Here is a 19,158-nt window from a genome sequence, read left to right on the forward strand (position 1 = left end):
AATGCCTAGACTACCCTCATATCATCTAATTGGAAAGTAACTGTGATTCAAATATGACTATTTATCATTGTCTTATTAGCTTTTTGACAGGAAGGTTTATTATTTGGTAATGGTCGATGAGGATGATGACCTGGAACCTATTTACCTAGTAAACATTGTCCCATGTTTTTATTATTTGCTGTGACTATCAGGTGGACCACTTTCCTCAGTTCTCAGACCACAGCTGACTAGTAGGTGTTTGTGGTCAAGGTCTCTGACTTTAGATTCTCTTTTAACACGACTCATTGCCCAAGTTACATCATCTTTTGGCTCAAATGTCAGGTTGGTGGGAAAAAATTAGATGAGGTTAGAAGACAGCCTCCCTGCAGCTAAATCCTCATGTAGAGTGAACTGGCGCCAACTACTTTATTGTCCTCTGCTAAACCATTTGCCACTGTTTGGGATGGTGTGTCGGAGGATCACACATTTTGGAAGGCATAAAGCAATGAAAAATGTGTCCGTTGTAAACTGTACTTACCAGTTTGTCCTTCTCTGGCAATTGCTTCCACACCTCAGCCAGTTTTTTGCTCAGTTCCCCAAAATCTAGCATAAAAGAGTAAAAAAAAATAAAAAACAGAAAGAACCCAAAACAGTAAAGGTTTAACCATAAACAAAACAGACGACTGATACGAGCAAAAACTAGGAAAAGGGTCTTGAAGATCAGATTTAAATAGCACAAGAGTCTTTCAGAAAACCAAACCAAACCCCATCACTTTCCTTGATTCTTTTCTGGAAGGAAGGGGCTGTTTTGGTGGCCGTGAGACAGGCTCAAATTCTCACATGTCTACTCTCTAAGGACTTATTCCTTAAGCATCTTTCTGGTGTCTTTTAATTTGATTCCACAGAACAGGGCTTATCTACTTAAGTTAGAGAAAATATGTTATGGAGAATTTGACTGATTAAGAGATGTTAGAGTTTTACCGAATTTCTGAGAGCTCAGAGACAAAGAAGAATTTCCCTAGAGCGGCTCGGAAGCGATCTGCCAGACGTGTAATGCTGTGCTTCCACATGTAGAGCGAGGTCGTGCTGTATAAAGCACATCTGTGTCTTGCACGGTGCTTCAGTGTGCCTCACAACAAGCCTGGTGAGCAGGTTGGGAAGCTAGTTCACACATTGGGCAAATGAGATGTGCAGAGGGTGCGTGACTTGTCTAAGGCCTGAGGTGTAGTGTGCTTCTCACCTCACTAACTTCCATATAGAGACAAATATGAACAATGTAATACGTCATCTCACTCCGACTCTATACTGAGGGCAGTTTAAGGAAAAGGTCAACTGTAGAACCTTGGAAAGAAACGACTGCGTATTTATGTAGTGTGCTTTATGGACGGGGTGAACTAAGACAAAATCTACAGTGACTTGCACAACTGAGGGAAGAAATGAGGTTTGTGTTCTTTTCATACTATGGGAATAAGTTTGCCTGCTGACTGGATTAACTGCACTGCTTCAGGGACACAGATGGAAAGTAAAAGCACTAAAGATGAGAAATGTTCTTACCTATGCCTGGATGGTCAGCCACAATGGTTACACGATACTCCTTACAGAACACCTGGTAGGCCGACATGTTCTTCTTTTTTGGCTAGTACCACATAAAAATAGAACAGGGTAAGACTTAATTAGAACACAGGTTGAGCAACCTTGCATCTATGGGAACAAAACAAAAAAGATACCTGCACTTTTTCATCAAGAGTGCTAAATTACTAACCAGCTTTCCTAAACACGATAATTAATTTTTAATCCATGTTACTTATGACTCAGAGATGAGTATCAGTTTTACTTTAGAAGGTAAAAACCACATGCTAAATTAATTTTAGATTTTTCAGGTTGTTGCAGCTACTTGATAATTATTTGTAACGCTCTTCATCCTTTCTACAAATGTTACATATTTCGGTTAGAATTAAGTGCTAAGAAAATCTTTACCTCTCCTTGGGTGTCTAGTTTTCATCTTCTTTGAAAATAAGAACCACATAATTTCCCTTTGCTTTGGGGCCAGAAAATCAAGAGCTAAATTTTGTTCATATTGTTCCTCTGGTTTTGATTTCTAACCTTAAAATTTTCCTGATCCTGCTTTGACTGTCACTTGTAGTTTATCGTTATTTTATTATTCACATTCTTCTGGTCCAAGGTGAGAAGTAAATAACTGAAGACAATTCTTTGGTACTTAACGTAAGATGAACCTCTTTCACTTCAACAAACTGCTTTGTACTACCTGAAATATGTTTATTCTTCACTTATGACAATTCCAAAAGCAATGCATGATTTTTGAGAAACAAAAACAAAATGAGCTTTTAAAACCAGTTCAATGAGGGATATATAAAACAGAAGATACTATACATTACTATGCATCCCATTTTACAATTATCCATAGACTCAGGAGAAAAGAGTTTTCCCACCTGAAAAGGTGCATTAGATAGCACCTGTTCAAATCTCTCATTTTGAGGATGAGAAAGGAAACTTAGAAAAATAGTGACTTCCCTGGGTCCTGCAGCTATGCCAGTTATAACACGAGAATGGCTACAGCCTAGCCTGACCTCCAGGGCTATGCATTATGGGCCAAAGAAAAAAAATATGTTGTAACAGAAAAAATTACTTTTCAAAAGAAAAGATTATCCGTTTGTAACCATTATCTAATAAACTGAGATGTCTTCAGTCTGGCTTTCCTTACAACCTCATCTGTAAGTATCAAAACATGATGATCAGTCCTCCATCGCCTCCCAAGATAGTCCTTTCTGATCCTGCACTTATAATGACATGAACGGTTGGTTGGTGCTTTAAAAGCTACCGGAAACTTCTGTTCGCCTCAAGAATCTGATTTTACAACCAAAACAAACCAACAAACACAGTCCTGTCTTGTGACTTCAGAGTTGCACCTTGTTTTTAAATGAAGCCTGATCACACACTTTATTCACCTTAGTTCTTTTTTTAAAAAATTTTATTTATTTATTTTTGGCTGCATTGGGTCTTCGTTGCTGCGCACGGGCTTTCTCTAGTTGTGGTGAGTGAGGGCTACTCTTCATTGCGGTGCACAGGCTTCTCACTGTGGTGGCTTCTCTTGCTGCAGAGCACGGGCTCAAGGCGTGCAGGCTTCAGTAGTTGTGGCACGTGGGCTCAGTAGTTGTGGCTCGCGGGCTCTAGCGCGCAGGCTCAGTAGTTGTGGCGCACGGGCTTAGCTGCTCCACGGCATGTGGGATCTTCTTGGAACAGGGCTTGAACCCGTGTCCCCTGAACTGGCAGGTGGATTCTTAACCACTGCATCACCAGGGAAGCCCTCACCTTAGTTCTTAATGTTGTTTTCGTAAAACAACTATCCTCAAAGGCCAAAGACTAGCCAAAACTTATGACAGTAAAAAAGCTGTGTGATGTCTCAGACTTCAATTCCAAAAGGAATTCTGAAACCATTTTTGAAGAATGGAAACAACCCTGAAACGTCTTCCAAAGTAAACTGCTTTGAATGAGATAGCACTTCTCTGGCTATGAAAATTATGCCATGTTTGTTATAGATTTAGCTTCAAAAATTTTAGACTAATCTTTTAAAAACAGCTTATTCATAGGCCTGACATTTGGCCATAAAATAAAACCTGCAAGGAGTTTTAACAATGTTTTCTCAAACATGATATAAGACTATGAAAAGTCAATGCTCTCTATTCCACAAGGCTATCTACAGCTATAACATAAAATTGAACCTACACAAAATTAATCACAACTCTTACCCAATATGTTAGATCCAAATCCACACAGTGAAGAAAGGGGTTCCTCTCATAACTCTTATAAAGGACTTTATTCAATTATGTAGAAAATATACCGGCATTTATTGAGTATCTGTACTGGGTACAGTGAGTAGTTAAGAGGATGAGCTTTTGGAGCCCAGATCTTATTCTAAGGCAGTCAAGCAGCATAAAATAGTGGAAAACATGAGATGTAAAGTTTGAAGGCCCACCATTTTTTCTCGCCATTTTAGCTTCACCTTATACTAATTATCTGATCCTGAATAAAACTTATGAGAAGTGGATTGCTCTCTGACATGTGATATTTAAAAACAAAATTTTGTTATTTATTTATTTACTTATTTGGCTGTGTCGGGTCTTAGGTGCAGCACACGGGATCTTCACTGCCATGTGCGGGATCTTCGTTGCGGCATGCGGGATCTTTTAGTGGTGGCATGCAGGATCTTTAGCTGCGGCATGTGGGGATCTAGTTCCCTGACCAGGGATCAAACCCGGACCCCCTGCATTGGAAATGCAGAGTCTTAGCCACTGGACCACCAGGGAAGTCCCCTGACATGTGATATTAAAAGTATTTCAATGGCAAAGAAGGAAAAACAGAGACTAAAAAGAAGGAGACTGCAAAGGAAAGAGAAAAGAAGTAACCCACCGAAGTATTCTGCCATTCATTTCTTAATAAATATTTACTGAGCATCCACTATGTGCCAGACATTGGGAATACAGCCAAGAACCAGACACATAACCTAACAGAAAAGACAGATAAATATGTCACAATAAAATGCGACAATATTATAGGGAAACTACTGGGTGTTACAGGAACATGTATTAGGAGCACCTCACAAATCAGGCAATCGAAGAGAGCCTCTGGAGGAAGTGACGTTAAGTGTACATTGGAAAGCTGGGTGGAATTAGCCAGGTGAAGAGTGGTTACGGGTGTTCTAGGCTCTTAGAGTGGTGACACTCATGAGAGAGAGAAGTAGGAGATGATCTCAGAGAAGCACGGAGTGCTTAGAGATGGATGCCTTGTAACCTGTATTAAAGAGTATGGACTCCATTGGAAAGAAGTGATGCAAGTATTTTAAGCAAGAAGTCACATGGTCAGGTTGCACGTTAGGACCGTGGAGAATGGACTGGAGCAGAGCAACAGCGGAAGCAGGAAGCCCGATGGGGATTGGGGGGCTGCTGCAGGAGTGCCCGAGAGGGATGATGAAGGCCTACAGCCAAGACAGTGGGGTTGGAGAAAGGCAGATAAATTGAAAGGGAGGGAGAAGTGACAGGATTTATCAGAGATAATGTGAAAAAATGGAAAGAGCCTGGCCTTTGGAGGCCGACAGAGCTAGGTTAGAATCCTGACCATACTATTTACTAGTTACACAAACTGCTTCATTTCCCTGAGCTTTAGTTTCCCTGTCAGTAAAACTTGGTTAATACCATTCCCAGAGGTGGGAATTAATCAGCGTTTGGCACTTCAGTAGGTACTCAGTCATGTTATTTCTGCAGTAGGCAGAATTCCAAGATGGCGCCCAGGATTTCGGCCTCCTGGTGGACACACCCCGTAAAATGCCCTCCCCTTGACTGTGGGCAGGACTGGTGAATATGATGGGGCAACACTCCCGTGATCATGTTATGCTATATGGCAGAAGGGAATTTGCAGATGTAATTAAGGTCCCTAAGTGAGCTGAATCTGAGTGAATCCAAAGGGAGGTTATCCTGAGTGGGCCTGACCTTATCCAGGGAGCCCTTAAAAGAGGTGAGACCCAACAGGAGACACTCTCCTGTTGTTGGCCTTGAACTTGAAGACAACAAGTTGCCATGAGTTTTACAACTGCAAGGGCATGAATGCTGTCAACAACCTGGAAGAGGACCTCCAGCCTCAGCTAAGAACCCAGTTCTAGCCAACACCTGGATTCAGTCCTGTGAGAGATGGAGCAGAGAACCCAGTGGAGCCCTGTCAGGACTTCTGATCTACAGAATTGTGAGCTAATAGATGGATATTGTTTTGAACTGCTAGATTTGTGGTAATTTGTTATGCCACAATAGGAAAGTTCCTTTCTATTCCCTCTGTATTTTTCAAAATAGAAGTTGTAGCATCCAAAAAGCTAATATAAGATTTTTTAAAAATAGAAATTCTGGTGAGGGAGGATAGAGTGAAATCTTCTGACCTAAATCAGACAAAGAAAATAGCAGCAAGGCCTTTACTTTAAACTTTCGTTTCAGTAGTAAAGGTCCTATTTTTAGCGTTCTTCTGGTAAAGTTAGTCATGTTCAGATGCCACGCAAGTGAGCTCTGGGTGCTGCACTGCCTTTATTAATTTAGTAGCAGCCTCACATCCCCAGATGCTCTAAGTGATCCAATCCTTTCAAATCCCCCTTTACTGGGCCCAAGATAAAATGAGGTTGCATTACAAAGAAAGGCATGAGTTCATGTAAGTTCTGTTTGGCTATGAGAGAGAGACGGAGAGAGGGAGATATGGATTGATTAGTCTGTGTGATTCTGCTCTAAGAACCCATTCCTTGGAGTGTGTGTGACAGCATGAGATCTGCTTTCCCCAGGCAGTTCCTGTATGTCTCCCTCAGTGTGTGTAACTCGCTACCCAAGTGTAATTCTGATGTTTGGAGCTGACATAGTTTAAAAAATAAAATTATGAAAAAATAAATAAATAAATAAAATTATGGCTCTTTAACATATACCAATGACATCACCTGGTGAAGAGAGTAAAATCCAGGTGCACTGGGCTGACATTCTGTTGGACTGAGCAACTGCTGGCCTTCATTGTGGAGCCTTCCTAAGGGATTTTCAAGGGAAACTGACAATTTTCACCTTATGTGCTGACCTTAGAACCTAACCATTGTGCTCTAAGATGCAACTCAGGCCTGTGGATCCAAAGTTTGGAATTCGAACTTAAGGGTAAAATTTTTTCCAGGGAACAGACATCTTTCTACATTAATAGTTAGAAATAACACAAATAATGATCTCGAGACATCAAAATATTTCCAAGTGACTCTAAATGCAAGGCTAGTAACTGCACCCTAGACTTTCTAGTGCAACAAAACAGCGTGGCAAGTGAATCACAGTAGTTACATCTGGAATAACATGGACTCTCCTTTAACAAAATGTTAATATTTTAAAAACTTGGATACTTTATTACTAGCAGCAAATGACTAGCAACAAATCCACTTAAGTGTGACTCACAAAGTTGTAATTTTTACAGCCAGAACTTCTTTTTAAATGTTTGAGGCTACGTGTCACAATATCAAGACCTTCTAAGAGCAACTTTTTTTTTTTTTTTTTTGCGGTACATGGGCCTCTCACTGTTGTGGCCTCTCCCGTTGCAGAACACAGGCTCCGGACGCGCAGGCTCAGTGGCCATGGCTCACGGGCCCAGCCGCTCTGCGGCATGTGGGATCTTCCTGGATCGGGGCACGAACCCATGTCCCCTGCATCGGCAGGCGGACTCTCAACCACTGCACCACCATGGAAGCCCTAAGAGCAACTTCTTAATGCCCTGTTTAAAGCAGTCACGCTGAATTCTTTGAGATCATAGAACTCTTTGAGAAACTGATAGAAATCCCTCTTCAAGCCCATCTATGAACCTATAGCTTAGGTTTAAGAACTTATTTTAGTTTAAAAACCTATTTTAAAGGATAAAACATCTGGGAATTAAGGCAAAACATCATTTATGAATCTTCAAAATAAAACGTGGCTTTCTTCTGCTGATGACAGGAACCCAATCTCTTCATTGATGTTAATACTGTGTAGGAGACACTGTTACCAAGGCTTTACCTATAGAAACTCATTTAACCCGCCCAGCAACCCTTCGAGGTAAGTTCCATCATTCCTGCCATTTTAAAGATGAGAAACAGATCCAGAGTCATTTACCCAGCGAGTGGCAGGGCCACCATCTGATGCTCCTCTGAACTAACTTGACTCAGATCCCTAAATGCGATCTGGCTAAAGGAAAGGGTGACAGAGCAGTAAAGTTTTCACACCAAAGCTTTTATTTTAACCATTCTGAATGGGAATCTATTTCTGCTCTCTCTCATAATACACCACTGAATATAAATTAAACATTCTTTCTGGGTCCTGTAATCAGAAAAATCTGGGTTCAAATTCCTGTGCTGCCACTAAACAGGTGTGTATCCTGGGGCAGGTTATTTCACTTTGAGCTTATTTCTGTGAAATGGACAGGATAATACCTACAACTCATTGGGTTCCCGTGAAAATTCACCAATACACCACAGATAAAAAACGTAGTGCAGTGCTTAGAACATATGAACAACTCAGTAAGTATAGCTCTTATTATTATTGTAATTTACTAAAGCCCCCTTCCTGCCTTCCACATGGTTACTTTTAACCTGCTGGTTGGACCTCCTGTGGTTCTCTGAACATCCTATGCCCTCTTGGGCCTTCACATGCATTTCCACTACCTGACTGGAATACCTGTTTGGCCTTAAGTTTCAGTTCAGGGCTGCCTCCCCCTGAAAGCTTCTTGGACACCCACAGGCTCTCCCTGGCACTCTGCACCCACCTCTGCTGAGGTTCAACACTCTGAACGCTTTCCAACCCCTTACTACACACGGAGCTCTCTGAGAGCTAACACTGTACCTGATTCAGTGCCTGGCACAATGTAAGTGCAGAATAAATATGTACTGAATGCATAACAAAGTCTCAGAATTGTGTGTGAAAAGGCCGGTACGCACATTCATTTGTGTAACCTCGTCTGCTTTTCACAACACCCTCGTAGGTGAAGTTCTACGAAGAAAACAACAGGGTCAGAACGGTCCCCTGACTCCTCACCAGCTGATGTTCCTTTCCCCAGTGCCCACGACATGCTCCAAGGAGCTTAGGAAACTTGCTGTATAACATCTGCTTTTGGTCCTTAGAGACCCTGTTTTCGTTCTGGTTCTTAACTGCTTTCCAAATAGGTGACAGCTACAGAGTTTGCTTCCTAAAAGGTGGATGTTAATATTAAAAAGCAAAAGAAAACATAAACAAGAGCCCTTTTGCTTAGTCGAATATGTGAAATGAGTGCTTGAAAAAAAACTTTTAAAAAGATGTTTTCAAGTATATTTTATATTTCCGAAGAACGTGGGATGAAAGCAACAGTCGTTGTTAACAGCAGCTACTGACTGAGCCCTGCCCTGTGTGTGCCAAGCGTGCTACGTGTACACCTAATTTAATCTAAATAACCCCATTTCACAAGTGAGCAGAGAAGCGAGGAAGCAATCTCAAGAGAACAAGGCTAGTAAGTAGCAACAAGACAAGAACCAAGTCTGCTGAACTCGAGTCCAAGCTTTCCGCCCCTTCATTTCAACATCTGTATGCTTCCATAGGACAAATCTCAGACACCAGTGCACCATGTCAGTCTCCCTTACCCTAGAACCTACTTTTAGCTTTGTCAAAGATTGCTTGTGGCACTGGGTAACCGCCTCTTAAGTTTTAGAAAGGCATGTGCTACAGTGGAAAGAGTACAGCCTTGGGGTTAAAGAACCTCCATTAAAATTCTGGCTCCATGTCTTTTCTTCTCAGCTTCCTCCTCTGTGAAAGGGGGCTAACAATACCTGTCAGTCAAGACCCCTATGTGTGCAAAAATGCCTCAGAGAGCCTGGCACATAGCAGGCTCTCAGAGATGGCACCTCCTGATTTGTACCACTTATCGCTACTGTTACTCAGCGTCAGTCTTAACAGAGGGAGAATTTATGTAACAACATGACAAGTCTAGTTATCTCTCAGAATTTAACTTTTTTTAAAAAAAATTTATTTATTTTGGCTGCGTTGGGTCTTCGTTTCTGTGCGAGGGCTTTCTCTAGTTGCAGCGAGCGGGGGCCACTCTTCATCGCGGTGCGCGGGCCTCTCACTATCGCGGCCTGTCTTGTTGAGGAGCACAGGCTCCAGACGCGCAGGCTCAGCAGTTGTGGCTCACAGGCCTAGCTGCTCGTGGCATGTGGGATCCTCCCAGACCAGGGCTTGAATCCATGTCCCCTGCATTAGCAGGCAGACTCTCAACCACTGCGCCACCAGGGAAGCCCTATCTCTCAGAATTTAGTTTATAAGTAGATCAACAGCAATGTCTGAGTGTGTCAGGCACTAGGCCACTGGGCCAGGCTTCATTTGCTTAGAGGAAATGAGAACATTCTGGAAACATACAGGTAAGTGAAGGCATTCCTCTGAAGTGGCAACGTCACAGATTTTAGTTTGAGTGGAAGTGAATGGGCTTTTACTGATTTAGTAAAACCAAAAGTAAGGTATTTCTGAAATGTTACCATATCCTGCTCCTCCAACATAAACCAAAAGATCCCCACTCCAACGGGATGGTCTTAAAGCGGAAACGATCATCAAGGTATCACCATATGATTTCTCTCCTCCTGGAAAGCAGGATTCAATAACAAAGAAACAAACAGGCAAACAGAAAAGCTAAAAAAACACTCCCTAAATGAAACTCCACACTGAAAGTGTCACCATTCACAGGGGAGAGAGTCCAATCTCCCTTCTTTGTATCAGTCAAAATTCTCCAGGAAGAGTCCCCCACTGCTGCCTTCGCTTCTCACTCTCGTGTGAACTCTGCCAGCCTGGCTTCCATTCTCCCCACTACACCTGAACTCCTGTCTTCTCAAGCATGAGCCCAATCTGTTCTTGAAACTGTCTTCCTCCCTCTGCGATGCTAAGCCCTCTCAGTGTCTCCTCCAGCACCACGGCCCCTCTTCCAACCCTGGTTGCAGGTCGTCCACTGAACTCTAGGTCTCGCATTTCCACTGCTCCCTGGGAAGTCTACTGAGATGATGACTGTAACAATTAACATGTATTGAATGTTATTTAGCTAATGTGCCAACACTGTGCAAAGCCAAGGTTCCCAAACTTTGTTGGTTCATGGTTCCTGTGTGGGTCTTCACGTGGTACGTGCTTTTTATCACAGCAATCACTGAAAGGAATGGAACATAAAAAGACGTGGAAACTGTGAATTACTTTGCGCTAGTAGTTCATGAGGTACCTGACAGATGGCAAGTATGACTGTTTTTTCTGAAATGTTAATGCTGAAAAAATCTAGTGGTGCCACTGTGAGTCTGCTGTGGTGCCCCAGAGGGCCTTGGCACACCGAGGCCCTGAACACCTTCCCATGTATTACCACACTGAACCCTTAACAACCCTACCAGGTAGGTCTATCATCATCCCCACTTGTAGATGGAGAAGTCATGCAACTTGTCCAACATCGCATAGCTTCGAAGTGGCAGAGCCAGGAATGCAGCCCAAGGGGTCTGGCTCCATAGCCACGCTCTTAACCACTTAGCTATGCTGAATCTCTAGATGCTTATATCTTGGAATCTAAACCTAACTTTTCTTCTTCTCCCAAACCAGCCATTCTCTTGCTTCTCTATTTTCATTGCAGTCTTGGTCACAGATTCTAGGGTAGAAAGGGCACACAGAGGCCTCCTGCATTTCCACCAGGGGGCTCTCTGTGTGTGCTCACTGCAGGCCGAGGGAATGCTATTCCTGAAACCTTCCTTTCTATCTCTAGGTGGACTTTCAGATACTATTTTTTTTTTGGCCGCACTGCTCTGATTGCAGGATCTTAGTTCCCCAGCCAGGGACTGAACCCGTGCCCGTTGCAGTGGAAGCGCAGAGTCCTAACCACTGGACTGCCAGGGAATTCCCTCAGATAGTTCTTTTTTTATACTGAAACAAAACCCAGGATTTAAAAAATTTCTTTATTTCTTTGGAAAGGATTTTTTTTAAAGCTCCATGGAAATTTTCAAGCACAGGTCAAGTTTAAAAAACATGGTGTAGCGCTTCCCTGGTGGCACAATGGTTGAGAGTCCACCTGCCGATGCAGGGGACACGGGTTCGTGCCCTGGTCCGGGAAGATCCCACATGCTGTGGAGCGGCTGGGCCCCTGAGCCATGGCTGCTGAGCCTGCGCGTCCGGAGCCTGTGCTCCGCAACAGGAGAGGCCACAACAGTGAGAGGTCCGCGTACCGCAAAAAAACAAAAACAAAAACCAAACCATGGTGTATGTCCCATAAATAATCTGTTGGCTAAATAAATGATTACATTCAAAGTATCACGTTTCAGGTTTGGACAGTCACAGTCAAATACTGATTCATAGTAAGATTTTTTTCTATAAACTGAAATTCACTTTTCACTAGCAACTGCTAGCTGCATGGGGGAATTATAAATAAGTCCCTACCCTTGAGGAGATTATAATTTTATCTTGCAAGCCACCCAGGTTCAAAACCTTAAGGGACATTTATATACTCATTTATGTTTCTGGCTCCCCAGAGCCAAGCCCAGCTGCCAGATCTTGTCAGTTTTTTCTTCAGAGTCTTTCTTGAATCTGTCTCTTCAATTTTATTTCTATCAGGCTTTCATTACTGACCTCCGACTATAATAACCTCCTGGGTGATCTGCCACAAGTCTCTCCTCGGTCTAAGTCACCAGGTATAGCTTCATCATTTTATTCTTAAATTATCATTTACAGCATATTTAAACTCTGCTCATAACCCCAAAGTGCCCATGGCCAAATCCCTTACTTCGGCATTCAAGATTCTTTACCATTTGCTTACAACCTACCTTTTCGATGCTATGTTTTCATCCACATATTCATTCATTTGACATGTGTCACAAAATGCTTACCAAGGACACCGAGGAGTTGAAGGTAATAACATCAAGGTGGCTGAGAGTCCCTAAGGAACTAAAATGCCCTCAAGGAGTCTTCAGTAGGGGAAATCGAATATATACAAAGATGAATCCAATATAAGGAAGACAACAAGTGCAGTAACTTCCCATAGTAAGGGTGTTATGGGAATTCAGAAGTTAATTATAACTGGAGAGTCAGGATGTCTTAGCGGAGGTGGCATTTGACTGCATTTTGAAGGGAAGGCAGGCCTTCAATATGTGAAGGAGAAAAAACAAGGCGAAGAAGGTCACTGCAAAATACCATCCAAGGAGTGGAGCTAAGACGGTAAGGAACAAGTATGGTCCCCACACAGTACAGGCAAAGCAGACTAACAGCAGGTAAGGCTGAAGAGGGAAGTTTCGGGCTGAATCACAATTCTGAATGCTTGGTCAAGGGTTTGGACTTTGATACTTATTCATTCAAGAAGAATTTACTGACTTTCTACGATGGGCCAGACTGTGGGTTAGGTACAAGGGACAGAGTAGACAGCAAGACAGACATGATCCCGGTCCTCCTGGAGCTTATGGGTCTAACATAAAGGCAGTAAGGATGCTCTGAGGATGTTGAAGAGACAACTGTCATCATCAAAGTGGTCCTTAAGTTCATTCTGGCATCAGAGTAAGATGAATTTTGCATGGGGGAAGAAATGGAAAGGGGGCCATTTATTACATTAAGTAGTAATGTACTTAATGAGAGGGATGAGGGAGGGATGAGGCAGTGGTGATAGAGGGCATAAGGGTGTGGAAGTTATTAAAGAGGAAGAGTATCAGGCCCAACAGCTGAGTGGAAATAGTGGAGGGTGTGGGCAGGGAAGAGGGAAATGTAAAAGTGAACCATAAGGTTGGAAAAAAATCAGAACAGTGGTTGGTTTTAGGGGTGGGGATTGACTGAGAAAGGGTATGAGAAATATCACTGGGTATCTGTGATGAGGGTAATAGCTGTATCTTGATAGAGGTTTGGTCACACAGGTGTGTGAACTTATCAAAACTCATCAGGTGGTATACTTAACATCTGTGCATTTTACCACATGTGAATTTTACCTAAAAAAAGCCCAGAAAACAAGTATTGAGCTGAAGTTAATGATATGCAAGCTGAAGTGTTTAGGGGTGTGTATGTGATACCTACAACTTACTTTAAGATACATTAACAAAGATAAGATGGATTGATGGATGGACGGATGGATGATAAAGCAAACAGCAAAATGTTAACTGAAGAATCTCAATGGGTGGCATATGTACAATTCTTTCAATACTTTCTGTTTGAAAAATTTCATAATGAAGTACTGAGAAAAATAATCAGCATATAGTTTTTAGTTTGGATTGACTGCTAGGACATGCGGACTACAGAAGGAGATGGAGGAGGAGATGCATGTTTAAGGGTCTGGATGATGAGCTCCATTAGTGACACATGGCTCTGAGGTAGCCAAGGCATCCAGGAAGAAATATTTATCAGACAGTTGGAAACACAGGACTAGAGTTCAGCTGTTTTGCTATGTTGCTTCCTAAACATCTCTCTGCCTCCATGTGTTCCCTTCTGCTGACAACCTTTTTCTTCTTTAGAGCTTTCTCTGACCACCCTGCCCTCCTCACATTCAGCACTGTAAGATTAGTTTACGGCATTATCGTGTACCACTAGAATGGAAATTCTTGGAATAAACAGACTCTTACACAGGATATGTACTATTTCATGAAACAATTTTGGAATAAACAATGAATAAAACCCACCCTAGTATTGGACTGTTCAGTTCTTGATGCTCACACTGATTCTTAGCTCAGAAGGTATAGTTAAAAACAAAACAAGATACAGCTTTTTCTTTCTGATCTGTATACTTGCTTAAAAGGCACTCCTACTAGTGGAGAAAATCACTTGTGACTCAATTATAGACTGAAATGAAATCGCCAATCCCATATTCTTAATATATTTGCTTTTCTCTTTCTTAGCTGCCTTTCTTTCAGGTTTTACCTGACATTTAACTTTGCAGAGCGAAGGAAGAAAATGGTTGTCCTTAGGTGGCAAAACTATTATTTTTTTTCTTTCTACTATTCTGAATTTCTAAATTTCTAGAAAAATAATATATTACTTTGGTAATCTGGGGAAAAAGTTTATTTTTTAAAGGAAACCTGTAATGACACAGTCATCAGCCCCTGTACTGTAGTACAACTGCTAGAAAATTTCTTGAGTTGTGAGAAAGAAATCAAACCAAGGCGGCTGATCTCTCATTCCCGTCTCCTCAACAACAGTGAGCTCACTGAGGTCAAGAGCTGTGTCCTCCTGCCCCTCTTTCCACCTCTTAACTCCTATGGTAGCACTGGGCTTGGCACACAGGGAGCACTCAAATGGTGAGAGCACACACGTTGGACACTAAAAAGAATACCAGAAAGTAGCCAACACCAGTTCGTGGGAAGCCGTTAGCTTATTTTGTTAATCGGTCATCATTCTAATTTTTTTTTCCATCATTCTAATTTTGAAAATCTATTTTTCACAATGAACTCACAGAATGAATACGTTTTTATATCTCTCAACTGCCTCAGCCAGACAGCGCTGCTGAGTGAAAGAAATTGGGTTTGGCTCCTTCTGTGAATTTTAAGGGCCAGTTAGAATAAGCCTCTGTATTTCTAAACCTATGCTTGGCACGGTGGGAGAACAACTCTATCAAGAAAACCCATGAATAATTAAGGTCGCTCCTATTTTTGTACCATTGGTAATATTTTCTACTTTATATCATTCCAGCAGGTTTACCTTGCTACATTCCCAGCGGTTCATCTGCTTAATTCCAAGTCCACTTACTACTGTCAAGGAAAAACCTGCTTCACCTCCTACCCTGCATCATACTTTAAAAAATGCCTTACCTTTTCTCCTCTGTCCCTCTCTTTGTCCTTCTCCTCTCTCTTCTTTTTTTTCTCACTGTGCCCATCTGTGTGGAGGCCAGGAAGCGGTGGGGGAGGGGCGGCTGCTCCAGTGTACGGGATGCTGGGCGGAGGGCCGGGCGGCGCTGGGACCTCTCCCACTGCTGCAGCGGGAAGTCCCGAACTTCTCTTGGACTTGGAGTGTCGCCTCTCTTTATGCTTCTCCTTGTCCTTCTTCTTCTTGCTCTTCTTTGACTTCTTTTTCTTCTTGATTTCCCGGTAAGAATCATCGATCACTAACTCCCCTGCCTCTAGCTCCCCGCCAGAGGAGGAGTCTGATTCTACTAGAATAGGTTCAAGCCCTGAAAGATCAAGGTTAGCACTGTGGGATTCTGGGAACTGGGAGGCATCAGACCCACAGCCTTCAGGGCCAGGAGACGAACGTGAGTCTGAGGATGACTTGTGCTTCTTCCGGGCTGTTTTCAGAAAGCTCTGTAACTCATGTCCTAGGAGTAAAGCACCTTGCTCATCCCGAGCTGACTTCTTAGAGGATTTTTTCACAGTCGCTTGTTGAGAGGGGTACTGAAAAGACTCCTCATCAACTGAGCTGCTTCCCTTCTCCTTTGGTGAGAGAATAAGTTTCATCTTTAACCCATCAGGCTCACGAAGGGTCAGCGTCTCTGTGTTCACATACAGTGGTTTCATTTTTTTGGATTTGTGGGAACCACCATCCTCCAGGGACAGCTCCCCACTGCTTCCGCTGACTTTCTTCCTGTGGTGTTCCTTTTTACTCTCTGAATGGCTTGAAGAACTGGAGGACTTTTCTCCTGTCTTTTTGGAAGGCTTGGTGCCTGTTGCCAGAGGGGAAGTGATCGCTTTCAACAGGTCCATAGCTGTATCAGTAGATTGCGGGCTAGACTTTTTCTTTTTCTTCTGTGACGACTCCAAAGACGAAATATCTAGAAATAATCAAGAGAAGTAATTGTCCATTTGACAAAGCAACTTCCAGCAAGTTTCCTCTCTCACCAAAAACACCCAACTAAGATGAGGAAGAGGCTAACAGGAATGATTGGAGGGGAGGCCCTTCAACTGATTCCAAACATTCAGAGATGATGCTCATGTGCTTCTTGGCTTGGTAGATTCTGCCTCTGACCCTGGAGACAGCTCTTGCCATTCAAGTTGTTTTTCTTCACTGAGTCTTCAAAGCAACCAAAGAGAGCATACCCAGAAGAATGGACCATAGCTGCAGGATTACGAGTAGTTACAATTTAGATTACACTGAAGACAAAGCATCATTTGTTCCTGTGTTCAGGACAAATCCATTCTAGGAAAGAGTTAGTCTTGTCAGCTATGTGCACAATATAGCTAAGAAAAACTGGTCTTGTGAGTGGATACGCGCTGGATTGAGAAGTAACCCACAGGTGCAGGCCAGAGGGCCCAGGACTACATATGGCAAAAGGGATGCTAGACAGCAATGGGCACAAGATAAGTGGATGATTGAGGGGAGAAGGAACCTGGTACCTGGTGTATCACAAATGAAGACTGTTCTTCTATGCTGAATCCTCCAAAATACCAGCCCTCCACCTCTCTCCTCCTTCACACTGGTTTATCGGCACTCAGAACAAGAACCACTGTCCTGTTAAATAGGCCACTGAGTCAGCAACATCTGGATCCCTTTCCCCTACCCCGACTCCAAGAACCAGTGATGTGTTTCTCCCGCCTGTTGCCCCTTCCCATCCTTACCTCCATAGTAGTAATCATCAGAGGAGTGCTTCCTCTTTTTCTTGTGCGTGTCCGTCCCCAAGAAGTAAAGTTCACTATCCTAGAATTGAAGAGGAAGAAGAATTGAGCAATGGATAAGATGATGAGGCAAAGGCAGTTTGGAACCAATGTTGTTTTCTGATGATTTCTGACTTTGGAAAATAAAGTAAAACACAGGAAATAGTGAAAATAGATGTGAATGATGTTTATTTTTCTTTTTAAATGTTTTTCAAAGAAACCTCTTTCTTCAAGTACTAAGGAAACATGATACGAAACAGTTTAAAACTTTCCTAATTCAAATGTTTAGAATTTACCTTCAACTTCTTCTTGGAAGAATTCCTGACCTGAGCAGCGATTTCTTCCTCTTCCCTTAAAAAATCTTTGTAAGAACGTTTCTTTTCTCGTTGGCTTCGGCCAGCAGCTAGCCCTATGTCCTCAAAGCTGTGATCACCATCAAAGCAATCTGAGAAGCACAGGTTCATTTGGGAAAGGAAATGAGAAAGTCAAGTAAGTCACAACCAAATCGCCACATATGAAATGCAATAGTCCCTTCACTTCCAAATTAGAATCATGTTATTTGGTAAGTCCACTGGAACACAGGGCTAGATCCAAGGGGACAAGAATATGTCTTGATGACTTGGCTGCAAATACAGGAATCAAACATGAAGAAACAATGCTTCCACGCTATGCAAAGGCCCAAGGTGCATCCTTAGACATGGTTTCTTAGTTGTGATTTGGCAGGTGGACACAGACTTGCAGAGGTAAGGCTGAAAAGAATAAGGATTCGTGTGCTGTGCTGCTCTGTGGGTGTCCACTGTGTGACTCCTATCCTCAGACTCCTGCACACTGGAGCTGGCAAGGACCACGAGTGCTGCAGGGGATCACCCCAATAGACTAGAGACTTATGGTTCGGACTCTTGTGTTGGAACCCTGTCCTGGTTTTCGTTTCCATGGGCCCAGTCTGGGGATGACGTGGAGTTTTACTAGTGCTCTGGATCATCACTTGGGAGTCCAGGCTGTGATGGCCAGTCCTGGTCTCTATGTCCATGGGCTGCAAGGATTGAAGAGGACACCCCCTTTGGAATGCTTCTCAGGTTAAGGGGTCATACCTTCTTTCTTCACGGAGTCATCATAAGCCATGGCGGTCCTGCCGGGCCTTTGAGAATGGGTCCCTGTGTCCAGGCTCCTTCCCGTCTACAGGACCAGGTCTGAGAAACAAAGAAGGAAAACCCTCCTGTAATGCGAAATCACTGTGGAGAAGCAACCTTCCAGATGGAAATGCGTAGTGATCCAAGGGCAGCCTGGAAGGGCAGCAAGGAATAAAGGAGTGTCTTGTCACTTCCTCTTTCTGTTTGTAAATACACTAGGGATGAAGCTGTAGGAAGTGCATTAGGCTTAATTTGATTTGATTCATGAATTAAAGCTGTTGTTTGGGGAAGTATATAAAACACCTCCTATATAAAAAAATACTTCAAGATTAATGAGAACTTCTGACATGCCAACAGGTCTGACAACACTGAGACAGGGTGAAAACCGACATTAAGTCAGAGGGATAGGTTCAATCACGGTTACAAAATGCACAGATAAAGCAGGATGCAGAGGAAGACAGGTTATACCATGCATTCGAGACCACAAAATCCTACCATTTGAATCGGTGAAAGGCTAAAATCTATTGTATTGCAATTTAAACAGAACTGATGAGAACATGATAGTGATATTAAAGATCTTGAGAGCATACTTTTTTGGTATGCATTTTGTTGGGCTCTCTGAATTTGCTCAAAATCAGAGAAGTGTAAAAGTAGGCACACTTCTTATATTAGTTGCCCACAGAACAGCTTTCAACTCTATCAAGCCTTTCTTAAAGGCTATAGGTGAAAATAAGGAGGAATTGTCATCTGTACACTGGTGATGAAATTTTCATCATTATTAAGATTTTCACTGATTTGAAGAACTACAAAAATTTAAATGTTCTAAATATTGTCTTAAATTTGTTAAAATTTTTTTTTTTTTTTTTTGCGGTATGCGGGCCTCTCACTGTTGTGGCCTCTCCTGTTGTGGTGTTGTGGAGCACAGGCTCCGGACGCGCAGGCTCAGCGGCCATGGCTCACGGGCCCAGCCGCTCC

At 42.7% G+C, this 19,158-nt stretch overlaps 1 protein-coding gene across 4 annotated transcripts in view; it reads right to left on the reverse strand.

The window, feature by feature from the left end:
* The window catches only part of HMGXB4 (HMG-box containing 4), a 31,666-nt gene that overhangs the window by 8,583 nt on the left and 3,925 nt on the right, over positions 1-19,158 (reverse strand). For 2 of the 4 annotated variants that reach the window (XM_019918325.3, XM_004322577.4), the window contains exons 2-7: positions 18,145-18,243; positions 17,350-17,498; positions 17,018-17,096; positions 15,278-16,233; positions 1,534-1,615; positions 518-582 (exon numbers count right to left, since the gene is read on the reverse strand). In XM_019918325.3, the coding sequence (XP_019773884.1) occupies positions 518-582; positions 1,534-1,615; positions 15,278-16,233; positions 17,018-17,096; positions 17,350-17,498; positions 18,145-18,175 (1,362 nt within the window). In that variant the 5' untranslated portion in view covers positions 18,176-18,243. Of the gene's footprint in view, positions 1-517; positions 583-1,533; positions 1,616-15,277; positions 16,234-16,795; positions 16,911-17,017; positions 17,097-17,349; positions 17,499-18,144; positions 18,244-19,158 lie in introns of all 4 variants that reach the window. The other 2 variants (XM_019918326.3, XM_019918327.3) reach the window with 2 other exon arrangements.

Source organism: Tursiops truncatus, chromosome 11 (assembly GCF_011762595.2).
Source record: "Tursiops truncatus isolate mTurTru1 chromosome 11, mTurTru1.mat.Y, whole genome shotgun sequence".
In the NCBI taxonomy this organism is placed as follows: Eukaryota; Metazoa; Chordata; class Mammalia; order Artiodactyla; family Delphinidae; genus Tursiops; species Tursiops truncatus.